Source organism: Pseudochaenichthys georgianus, chromosome 15 (genome assembly GCF_902827115.2).
Source record: "Pseudochaenichthys georgianus chromosome 15, fPseGeo1.2, whole genome shotgun sequence".
Lineage (NCBI taxonomy): Eukaryota > Metazoa > Chordata > Actinopteri > Perciformes > Channichthyidae > Pseudochaenichthys > Pseudochaenichthys georgianus.
This window is the reverse complement of record NC_047517.1, coordinates 7383164-7395691: the sequence shown is the minus strand read 5'-3', so window position 1 is coordinate 7395691 and position 12528 is coordinate 7383164. Positions and strand designations below refer to the sequence as shown.

The window sequence follows — 12528 nt, the reverse complement described above, 5'->3', positions numbered from 1 at the left end:
TGCAGTAATCCAACCGGGAGGAGACGAATGCATGAATGAGGGTCTCGGCCACGGAATCAGAGAGTGATGGTCGTAGACGGGAGATGTTCCTGAGGTGATAGAAGGCAGACTTAGTGACGGATTTGATGTGTGACTGAAATGAGAGAGTGGAGTCAAGGATGACACCCAGGTTGCGGACTTCGGGAGACGGGGAGATGGAACAGCCGTCAATGTGGAGGAGGAGATCCCCATCCTTCCGGAGCAGTGCTTTGGGGGCCACAACCATGAGCTCAGTCTTCTTACTGTTGAGTTTGAGTAGATTTGCTGTCATCCAGGTTGTAGGTAAGGAGGAGGATTTTGTATGTTATGCAAGATTTGACCGGCAACCAGTGGAGGTGGATGAGGGTGGGAGTGATGTGCTGCCACGGCTTTGTATGTGTGAGTACCCTAGCAGCACAGGGGTACAGCAACTACAATGCTTTCCCTGTCCTTAACACCTCCTGCTGATGTGCCCTCTAGCACAACACGAGAACACAATCCTGCAGACCAGTGCCCCATCTTTTGAATGCGTCTACACTAACAATTACATAAGTAAGTAAGTAATGTGCCTTTATTTAGCCTCAACTGGAAAGAGGAAGCTCAGCTAAGGCTGAAATGATCTTATCAACACTTTGCCTCAGTTTCATTCCTCTCTTAGCCATGTACAGTAGGATACTTCAGACACTGCTTTTCCCCTTGTCCCCTGGATAATCCTTCATCATACTCACAGTCTCCTCAGAGCATGCAGACCTCTGAAGGCCCCGGGCTCCACAGTACTGATCAAATTATTCTTCAGGTCCCTGGAAGAGAGAGACAGAGTGTAGGCATCAACAATAACAGTCAGTGATAACCATATGTGCATATCCATCCGTCTGTCCAAATATCTGACAAATGAAATTGAGGAAGGCGATAGTTTTGAGAGGAAATTTGGCAATAAAATTATTGCTGAAAAAAAAAGAAAAACACAAAGCACTTTTTTATTTTTATTTTGGCCTTATAACTAATTCACCAGCTCTTAATATGGTATGATTTAGCTTGAAGTGAATATATCTGCAGTTTGAATCTGTATGGTTTTTGGACTTATTGTCTTATTGTAAGTCGCTTTGGATAAAAGCGTCAGCTAAATGATAGCTAATATCTAATAATTTGTCATAAAAATGTACTTGAGCTCATTTTGTATTTATATGAGAAGGGACTAAGAACATACATTAACACGAGCACTTTGTTCCATCATGCAAACGCACCACATTTAGCCATGGAACTAATTTGTTGTATCTGCAGTCCCTGTTGTATCTGCAGTCCCTGGCAATAAGTTGGTGCATTGATGACATATTTGTGTAGACCAACCCGGAAGTTACCATCGCGAGGGCCCCCTCGACAAAGAGGATTTGGGATATTGCAGAAAAAAAGCATTGTGGTTAAGTATTTATACTTAACATGTTTGTTCAGCAGGAAAATCTCTTTACCTCTTAAAACACTTTATGATATTTGAAGCAAAAATAATATTGGCAGAATTAAAAAGCTAAAGTAATGGCACATAGGCTGAGGTTGGTATGTTGATGTACAGTAGTTTGTGTTGTTATTTGTGAAAAAAAACACGTTTTTATTACACACAGACATTTTACTGTATATGCCGACGTATTTTATGTCGTAGAAAGAAATATCGTAAACTTGTGTTATCCACAGACCTTATTTCAGGAGTCTAAACACAAACAGATTAAAAAAACTGTTGACTTCAAGACAAGGGAACCAGAAGCAGTAAAACATTTTCCTGGTTTAAGTGCTCATAAAAGAAGCCATCAAGATTATAAAAGCATAGAGCACACATGAGCACAAGCCAAAATGCAAGAGGTATGCAAAATGCACATCTGGTGATATACAGTAAAAAGGGACACATTTAACTATTTTCCTCCAATATAAAACCCTGACATTATAAAATGCATGATTATATACCGGTATGGCGGAGAGATCAAAAGATGTGGTTATAATGGGAGTGGATGGGACACGAGTGGCTAATGTGTGACTTTTTTGTTTAATCTGAGTCTGTGCAAAAACTAATTATCCACCAAAATCAATGTTGTTGCTAATCTTTGACATATCCAAGACTGTGATAAAAAAAAAGCCGACCCCCCCAACATTTATTATATGGAAAATAACTGCCTTTTTGTGCATGTTTTTCATAGAAAACGCAAATTCATGTTTTCAAACTGGCAGTTCAAGGGTTAAAATCCTGAACATCATTTAATATTTGGTATTTTTGATGAAGTTGTTTGAAAGATTTAACCCCAAAAAGTTTTAGAGCAGTTTTTGGAAGTGGACATTTTTGTCCCGAATGACTAATTTGTAACTTTTTTGTTCAATCTGATTTTGTGCAAAAACTAATAATGCAAAAAAATCCATTTTGTTGCTAATATTTGACATATCCAAGACTGTTATAAAAAAAAAGAGCCAGTCTCCAGATATGTATTTTTAGGAAAATAACTAATTTTCTCTGTTTTCATCATGAAAAAAAACAGCGGTTTCATGTTTTGAAAATGGCATTGAAAGGGTTAAAATCCTGAAAATGATTACATTTTTGTTATTTTATATTAGGGCGGAAGTTACTTTAAAGATTTAACCCAAAAAAGTTGTGAAAAAAACCTTTTAATATAATGTTTTTATCAAAGTCTTGTGCAGTGGACATTTTTGTCTCGAATGACTAATTTGCGTAGTCCAATCGAATGATACCGGAGGGTTAATGGAAGGTGAATATAAAGCCTATTTTAAGTTGTTTAGATAATACTCTTTTAAAGAAGAGTTATATATTTAAATACCTCTTCACAGGGGGACTATTTCTAAATAAGCAATTGTTCTGCCCTCCCGCTTTAACTGGTTTTGTTTTCTGGTACATTGTCTGTAACGATTGTCTGTATTAATATTGAATGTAATTAGTAGGGAAAAAAGAAAAAAAGCATGTATTCATTTATTCATACAAACATTTATTTAAAAAAGTAAAAATGTTAATTAATTTATATATTTTATTTTTATCACCATTTCCCCGAAGATGTCTGTTCCACACTCCAGCATAGTAGGTGGTGGTATTAAGCCTAAAGCGCAAACGTTGCCATCCACCATTTAGAAGAAGATCCGTTTTGTTCAGGTAACACCTTAAATAGTTGCTGTTAAATCCTTTTGTATAGGCAAAGTTAGTGTGATTCTTGCTTTGAAATATTTTTGAATGCCACATTTTCTGGTAAATAAAAACCCAGTTTCCTTAAATCACTGTTTCACTGCTTGGTCCCTGACAGTTCACACAAGAGCTCAGTTTACAGAGCGAATGGTTTGCTAGCAGTAGGGAATAAAGGGAATGACTGGTGGAACATACCATTCCATGTGACAACTTAAAGGTGGGGTAGGTAAGTTTGAGAAACCGGCTCGAGATACACTTTTATTTTTTATATTCCATGGAATGCTCTTAACATCCCGATGGCAATGAATATCTGAAGTGCTTTGACAAAAAATCCATTAAGAAAAATGTCATCTGTGGAAGCAGTAGTACTGTAAAAAGCACGACCAATCATTTTAGCCGACCCGGCCAAACTTATCTCATGCCCTCATTGGTCATGTGCACGTTCGTGTGTGTTGGAGGAGGGGCTCTGTGAGGAAGTGGCAGATTTCTTCCAGCTGTGTATTTTCAAATTCTAGCGCACTCGAGCTGGTTTCTCCAAAATGACCTACCCCACCTTTAAATAGTGGTGCTATTTTTTTATGCATTTATATTTAAATGTTTTACCTTTCTTCATTCATTATTCTTATCGGGAGTGAGTTAAATTGCACCTACTGGAAATCACAGAGTATTTCCTGCATGCCTGAGAAACAGACCACATCCAGTTCAGAGGAAAACACACACATGTTGAGGTTCCAGCCAGGCACTCCTCGTCCAGCCCCACAGCTAACACCAAAACCTCTGACTTACTAAAAATGGATCTACAAAAATCTGGTTTTCTGTGCAGGCCAAAGAAAACTTCCTGAAATTGTGTCCCTGGTTTCCTTTAAATCTGTACTGCATGTCCAGTGTGATGAGAATGAGAAGAAGCTTGTGCCTTGTTCCAAATGTGAGCAACAATCTAGCTCCAATCAGCGAGTCCAAAACAGTACAGTCACACAGGCAAGTCCAGAGCCAGCCAAGAGAAACAAAACCAGACCAAAAGGACTATGAAATCCACAGAAAGGGTTCCAAAGTGAAAATAAAAGAAATTCAAAACTATTATTTGACACATGGGACTGTTTGGTAGCAATATCCTCCCATGCACCTCATTAAATAGAAGCTAAATAACTATAGGTTACTTACGTAACCGCAGGCAGTCCAAGCTATCGTTTGGACTACACCATGTGCTCTTGACAAACCCCGTGATAGTCCTCAAGCTCTGTGATTGGAGAGTGTGCTCCGAGGGTTAAGCCGATTCTCGAACAGCACTTGAAATGGGATGGAACCACGGCAGACTGTCCAAAACTGGATTTGAACGGGTCCACCGCGTCCCCCCTCCCCCACCCCGTCCCCAGAACTACACATGCTGGCTATTCTGTTTCGCAACATGTTCTCTATGGCACGTCTCTACTGGGAGTTGTAGTTTTAAAAGACGTTTTCGTATTTCCCATAATAAGAAGTTGCCAGTATTAAACTCTGTACATCCCTGGAGGTTTAGGGGATAGGAAACACTCACATTTAAAACATATAATTAATAAATGGGTGAAAATTGCTTGTGCCCATTATGGGCAGTATTACTATATATACCCACATGCCAGCTAAGGTCAGAAGAGCTTTATTTAACAGCTGGTCTTATGTGTGTGTGACCCCTGTGATAACATTACATAACATTAATTGATAAGCCTGAAACATGCACTTGTCAAGGTTCAGAGGCACATTTTGCAAATATGGCAGTAGCCATCGATCAGCTTAAGATAAGATATACTTTATTGATCCCAAGTTGGAACATTTGCGTTACATCAGCATGTGTCACAGTTAAATATGCAGTTGTGTTTATTTGAAAATCATTTAGTATAATCACATACATTCTGTGTTTTATATTCAACAATTCTGTGTTCTTTATTTATTGATTGTTCAATACCTGACAAGGCCGGAGATGAAATTTCTACATACATCTATAAGAGTATAATACATTATGTATAATATCAGTTAAAATAAGTGCTTCAACATAGTTAACATTGCTGGAGGTATGCACAAATATTGATAGATGTCTTGTAATGCACACCTGAGGAACCTGCAACCCAAGTTTTTCATTCAGTGCAGAACTACACCACAGTTGTGTAGGCCTATATGATATGTCAATAAACCTTAGAAAATCTTGAAATCTTGAAAGGGATGTGCAAAATAGTCATTACATACAGTCTTTAATTAACAATTAGTAGAGAATAACGAGTAATGAATATACTTTATAGGGATCGTATTAATATCTAATAATAAAAATATTGAAATTCAATAACATGCTTTAACCACCAGGTGTCCCTTTATATCAGCTGTGCACCTTTATGGTGTAAATACAGCCTATCTACCAATTGGATCAAATATAAAAGTGAGCCGAATTAGTGTTGATACTGCAAGGAGACGCATTGTGTGAAAAGAAATGTAAGATGTTGTTTAATGGCTGATATATTTATGATTCACGTCACGTTTTCAGTTCCTCATGTTTGTCTTCTCATCAGGGCTCTATAAATACAGAACTACGGCAGATATGTAATATGTAATGCAGCTGAACCGTGTATTACAATGCCGTTATGTGATGACTTTCAAAGAGAAAAGCAAGCACACTCGGAATAAGGTATTATTATTATTTCGGTCTGTTTCCGGTATTTGTTAATGACGATGTGCTCTGAGATGTGAGACTGGAATTGCACAGGGGGGAAATAACGTAGGCTATCTTTAGATGCGGATTTTGTTAAACTAATATGTTTAGGCTGTGGACCAACACTATACATTGACGGGGAAGGGGGTAGCAATAAAGATAACACCATTAAACAGTTACACAACATAACAGAAATAATATCGATAGCAGCGTCCCTAGCAACCACCTTGGTAACAATGAAAACGTCGCGATTTCCTGAAGTAATCTTCGTAATAACTAGCAAACTAAAGATCATGTACATCCACTGCACACATAATCTGAAATAACAACTCATATTTCTCGCATCAAATGACATCAAAACACATTTTAATGGCCAAACTAACTTTAAAATAGGCATTTTACACCTAGAATAAAACGAAGTTCGGCCATGTTTTCTTTTTCTGCAGGGAGACATTTGAAGATCACGTGACATAGACGCCAGCCATCGGAATGAATGGTGAAAAAACAGAGCACATGGTGTAGGCCAAACGATAGCTGGGGATTCTGGGTAGTGTAGTGTCTTCTGCCATCCTTTACTCAGAAAACATATTTGTTTCTCCGAATCGAAGGGGAAAAATACAAAAGCATTGTACACAATTTAAACCAATCAATGTTGTGTAATTAACAAGGATAATCTGGTGTTTTTTAGTCGATGAGTAGTGCAGATATCACTGTAAAATCAATCGACAGTAAGAGGAATACTTACTTCCGGGTGTAAAATTCTCCGTTATCCAATGGGAATGGATGCTCACATTGCCTTTAAGGGCAGCCGGCATAAACGAATGCCGTACTTCCATGAGCGTCAAATCCCGACGCAGATGGGAATACATTGCAATCAGTTGAAAGCTATTTGCGTCCCTTTATGACGCTGAAGGAGCCTAGGAGCGTCACAATTGGACGCCACGGACACTGACCAAACGTCGCTATTGGACGCTTAGGGAGTGAGAGTGTGTTGGTAGGAATGATAAAATCATCCCGACAGGACATTGAAAAGAGATGTGTCCTTCTTGAAGGCACCACTCCTCAAACACCCTCCACTTACAGTCGTAAAGAGACCTGGTGGAGGAAGCTCTCGCACTCTGAATAGTGTTTATCACCTTCTGAGGGAGTCCCACTGTATTCAGATTGTACCACTCACGGGTCAGGCCCATAGTGCCCCGTGCTCTGGGCGTGGGTGAAGGAATGCCCCCACCCCCCATCTGTCCCTTTGTGGTGGGGGCTGCCATGGCTGCCCGCACAACAGCTGATATATCTCCGCCAGCCCGTACGTTGCGGGCTAGGGTGGAAACATCAGAGTAATTGTGTGGCGTTGCTCCTTCACTCTGGCCAGAGTTGGGGGTAACAGAGCCAGGAGTGGGAACACGCACAGAGGACCCGGAGGTCAATCGTGTACGAGTGCGTCCCCGCCTAACAGTGCGTTTAAATGGTGCATTAAAGAGAACAGCTGTCATTGAGCATTTTTCCTTTATGCTCCGCCGTAACGCACCCACAGCGGACTCCCGATCCTTGGATGTGGAGTCCAGTCTGCATAGAGTGGTGCATCTCTGGACAGTAGTTCTGTCCCGAGGTGCATCACTCCCGGTACCTGTGTCGCTCTCAGAGAGAGGAGACGTCTGCCGCTCCAAGGGATCAGTTTGTGTGCCAGTGTGTGTGACTGGAGACAACGCAACCTCCCTTGGCGGTTCATACATGATATCGTGTTGTCTGTCCTCACGAGGACATGGTGTCCTCTGAGAGAAGGCAGGAAGCGTTTTAGGGTGGGGAACACCGCTAAGATTCTCAGTCTTTCTTGCACCACCGGCACTGCGCATGCGCGTGACGGTGGTGCCCTTAAAGCCCCAGCCGGCACTGCGCAGTGGCGGTGGTGCCTTCACAGACCCGTCAATAATCCGCCTTTTGAGAGATGCTGTAGCTGCTCTCAAAGGGGGAAGAATTGGCGGGCTGTTTATTTGTTTTATTGATTTTCTTTTAATTTTTTTGAGCTGCGCCCTCGGCCTGAAGCCTGGATGCTTCAGCGGCAAATGTTTTATGACAGAGGAATCAATCAGCATGTGACATGTGTTTGTGCGGACTTGAGGATGGTGTTTAGGCATCTCTCGAGGCGGCGGAAACACATTCACGGAGGGGAGAAGGAGGGGCTGTCACACCGCTCGCTTCTTCTTCCTCGACTGCTGGCCGAAATTCTGGGTTGGCTGAGCCTGAGCTGCAGCCGGAACCGGAGATTTTCTCGGCCAACTTGCCCTTGTCTCCAGCCTGGGCTGGGGACTCGGGGTGGGCTGCGACCTCTGCTTGACCGGTGCTTTGAACCGGGCAGAGTTTGCTTGGGTGAAGGACTGCTGCTGCGAGTGCAGTGGCTGGACCCTTCGAGGGAGGCAGAGGTGGAGTGCCTCGTCCTCCTTCTTCTTCGTCTCACACCTCCTTTGCATGGAGGCGAAAGCGGAGCCGAAAATACCCTCGGGAACGATGGGCATATCCAGCACATTTTCCCTTTCTCGGTCAGGGAGGTTGGTGAGGTTGAGCCATCTCGCTCTTTCCTGCACCACCATGATCCCCATTAGTTTGCCCGTGGCCTGGACGGCGCAGCGCTGGACACGGAGGCAAATGTCCGTGACCGCTGCCATCTCGTCCAGAGTGGCTGCTCCCGGACTACCCGACAGGTCCTCGCAGAGCTCCGCTTGGTAGGCGGTTAGCAGCGAGGACACGTTCAGGGCCCTGGCGGACAACGCTGCAGCTTTATAGGACTTTTCAGTCATTGTGGACTGAAAGCGGTCCGCCTTTGCAGGCAGCGTGGGGTTCCTGCTCGGTGAGGGGCCGAGCCTCTCCATTCCCTCGCAATCCAGGGAGGAGGCGCACTGGATTGGGACCTTGTTGCTGAAGGGCCGGTCTCTCCACGAGACCGACACTTCATCCAACATTTCCGGAAAAACCGGCAGGAGCCTCCCTTTGCCCGCTGTTTGGGGAAGATGCTTCCCCTCGTAGCGGGACCTGGAGGTCTCCTTGGCCATTTCAGGCCACGGAGCATTGAGTCTGACCGCAGCGCGTTTGCACACGGCCTGCAGGTACATGCTCAGACAGGGCGAAGCTGGTGTGCTGTCGCCCGGGAGAGCAGCCCTCGCTCCAGGCTTTGCAGCCTGGGCCGATGACATGAAGGTGTCCTCTTCTTGGTCATCCGACTCGGACAGGAGGAACGTCAGGGCGTCCCCCTCCTCGTCCTCCTCATAGTCCAACTCGAGGACATCCTCCGCGGGTGAGACCATGGTGAGGTCTAACCGGGAGCCCCAGCTTGGTAAAGCGCGGGGATCCGTTCCCGCGTGTCTTGTCGTCACCGGGTCCCGGCCTGTCAGGGCGCGGGATTCCGGTTCTGAGGCCATCGCTGATAATGAGCCCCAGACCGACACGGAGAGGGGTTCGCTCTCTGTGGCGGACGCCCCCGTGTCTTGACTGCAGGCCGGCGGGTCCATGGACATGGGGGGGTCCTGTTCCGACAGGCTAGCTTGTCTCGCTAGCCGTCGGCGGAGGCTCTTGACAGTGAAGCGGACACAATGTCCGCATGAGCCAGGACGAACAGACCTGGTGTGTGTCTGTGCCCGAGATCTTCAACCCGTCGAGCCACCGAGTCCCTGACTCCTCTGGTGTGAGGGAGAGGGGCGTCCATCTTTGTCGCCTCGTGGCGTGGAGAGGGCCCGCTCTCGACAGGTGGGACGGGAAAAAAGGTATTACCACCTTGTCCTTAATCCGGAGAAAGAGGACGGTGTGGGTCTTTTAATCCCGGAGAATACTGACTGGTGTGGCAGTATGCTCCTCTTCTATTCCTTTTCCCCTCCGTGGGGAAGAGAAAAGAAAAAACGTCCTCGCTACCGTGGTGTCGGTAGAGAGGGAGCGAGCTAGCAACAGGTGTGTTGCTAGCTTGAGAAAATCGGACCTACCTTACTTTCTCGTAGAGAAGGGCAAGGTCGATTTTTCAAATACTAACAGCGTTAGTACTACCGTCTTCCTGCGAAGCAGAAGGAGTAGCCGCTAGCGCCCGTCGACCGAAATGGTATTTTGGGTATTCAGTCTGTGGACAGTGAAGCTTGCCCGGCTACTGTGAGATGTGCTCTGAAGCGAGAAGAGGTGTTTGAATGACGCATGCGTTGTGGCGCAATATACTTATAGGGGGTGATTTCCCCTGACGCTGACGTCAAGATCACCAGCCAATCAGGATTGGCGTAATGAGATTGATGCTAGGGATGTCCCGATCACCTTTTTTTGCTCCCGATCCGATTCCGATCATTTGATTTTGACAATCTGCCGATACCGATTTTTCCCGATCCGATCTTTATGCAATGCATTAAGAGAAAAAAAAGGTAACAGATAACGGCTGGTCATCCAACGCGATGAATTCAGCTATCTTGGCTGTTATTGTGTTGGCCTTTTCACTGTTCTGGGGCAGTTTCTCTTTCCTTTTGAAAGTCTCTGAAAGTGTCGGTTGTTTCAGTGCCGTTACCCGAGTGGCCGCTGTGTACTCGTCGTGTTGTTGTTGGTGTTTGTTTCGCAGGTGGCGTATTAGATTGATCGTGTTGAACGTAGCTCTGTTCTTTCCACCACGCGGAACCTCTGCCTTGCAAACATTGCATCTGGCTGTTACACTGCCTTCGCTTTCAATTTTATAATACTTCCAAACTGCTGACATCTTCTCTGTCCCGACTCCCGAGTCACCAGCTGAACGTAGCCTTTCATTAGCTTACTGCTACTATTAGACACTGCGCACACTCTGTTGCCAGATTTCAGAGAAATAAGCAACCAGGTCTATGAAAACAAGTCCAAAGAAAGCAACACATACATGATGTTGTGTAATTTTAAACCAAAACTAAGTCCTCAGGATGACTTTAAGACGTGAACATGGTAATTTTTGTTTTGTAACATTAAATGAAAAAAAATATATTTTAGAAAAAAAAAAAAAATCCCGATCCCCGATTTTTTTCTCCCGATCCCCGATCTTTTGAAAATCACGTGATCGGCTCCGATCCCCGATCACGTGATCGGATCGGGACATCTCTAATTGATGCTTCTGTTTGCTCCGCGATGAGGCGCATCCCATAGTGAGACATCGAACGGAGTGTTATGAATGAGAACTCCCACATTTAAATTCAGTACACAGTGAAAGATTTACAGGAGCCAAACAGTGTTACCAGGTACGTGCACGGTATGGAGTGCCAAAGTATTGGCTGAAATAATAAGTGGAAGAATAAAGATTTTAAGTACTATAGTGGAATGCTGTAAACAGCATTCACACTAATAAAGATTTTAAGTACTATAGTGGAATGCTGTAAACAGTATTCGCGCTAATAAGTACCCTGTATCAAGATTGATGCAAAACAAGTGAAATTTGACCTTTTTAGAGAGATTTAGAAAAAAAAAACACCTCTGTATGGGCTCAGAACAGTCTCATAATACACACAGAAGGATTCACACTTGTATTTCTGGATCCATACTTGTGTTTTTCAATGCACACACAAATGTGTTCCGTTTCATATTCATGTAAATAAAATCCAAATACAGAAAAAAGTTTTACATATGTATTTTTGATTCTCGCATATTTGTTTTCCGTTTAAATCCCCTGAACCGGCAAACACAAACAGCTTTCTGTGCACGGATCGCTGTGCATTCGTGTGTGGGTTTTTTGAGACTCCCCTGACGGTCAGCCGATTCGTACTTGTAATTGTTTCTATCTATAGCCAATCAGATGTCTCCTTAATTCTAAGCTAATCACATGAGCGCACCCACACGAGGGTAGATATATTACGGTCATGACGTAGCGCTTCATGTACGCATTTTGCGCAGTCCGGAGCTGACAGGTCCATGGAGCCTGCCTGCAGGCGCTAATCTCAGGACACCTCCACTCTCAGTACAGCGCCACTTTCCGAACAGGAAATGCACGCAAATACAAGCCTTTATAATATTAAGGTACAGCGCCACTTTCCGAACCATTGATGAATGCTTGTGTACACAAAAACGGCAGGCAAAACCGTTTTAAATGTGTGTTTCTTTTCTTATCAAGCTCCACATTTGTGGAATCAGCTTCCAGTTTGTGTTCGGGCGGCAGACACCCCATCCGTTTTTAAGAGTGCGCTTAAGACCTTCCTTTTTGATAAAGCTTATAGTTAGGGCTGATTAGATTCAGCCCCTAGTTTTGCTGATATAGGCTTAGTTTGTCGGGGGACATCTTACTTCTTCCTTCTCTCTGTCTATACCTGTGTACTCTCATGTTCCGATTAACCCAGCTTCCCCAAATGTCTTTCTTTTTGGTGTCTATATATACGCCGGGATCCGGAGTCATGGATGATCCTGCGGTCCTGTGTCCTGGATCGCGAGCGCTGGATCTTGAGTCGTGGCTGTGGTCCTGGATCATCGGTCCTGGATGGATATCCTCGTGGATTCATCTTCCTATTATACACACATGCATTTCCAAACATTTGGACTACCTATGTTGCAAATGCATTATCTTTTCAATTTACACACGGCATCTATTGCACGTCTGTCCGTCCTGGGAGAGGGATCCCTCCTCTGTTGCTCTCCCTGAGGTTTCTCCCATGTTTCCCTTTAAACTGGGTTTTCTTCGGAAGTTTTTCCTTGTACGATGTGAGGG

The 12528-nt window shown here is 44.1% G+C and overlaps 1 protein-coding gene across 1 annotated transcript in view; it reads right to left on the bottom strand.

Annotated features, from left to right (window-relative positions):
• LOC117459923 (adhesion G protein-coupled receptor A3) overlaps positions 1-12528 on the bottom strand; it is a 412304-nt gene that overhangs the window by 322833 nt on the left and 76943 nt on the right. The window contains 1 exon segment of the mRNA XM_034101091.1: positions 747-818. Within this exon segment, the coding sequence (XP_033956982.1) occupies positions 747-818 (72 nt within the window).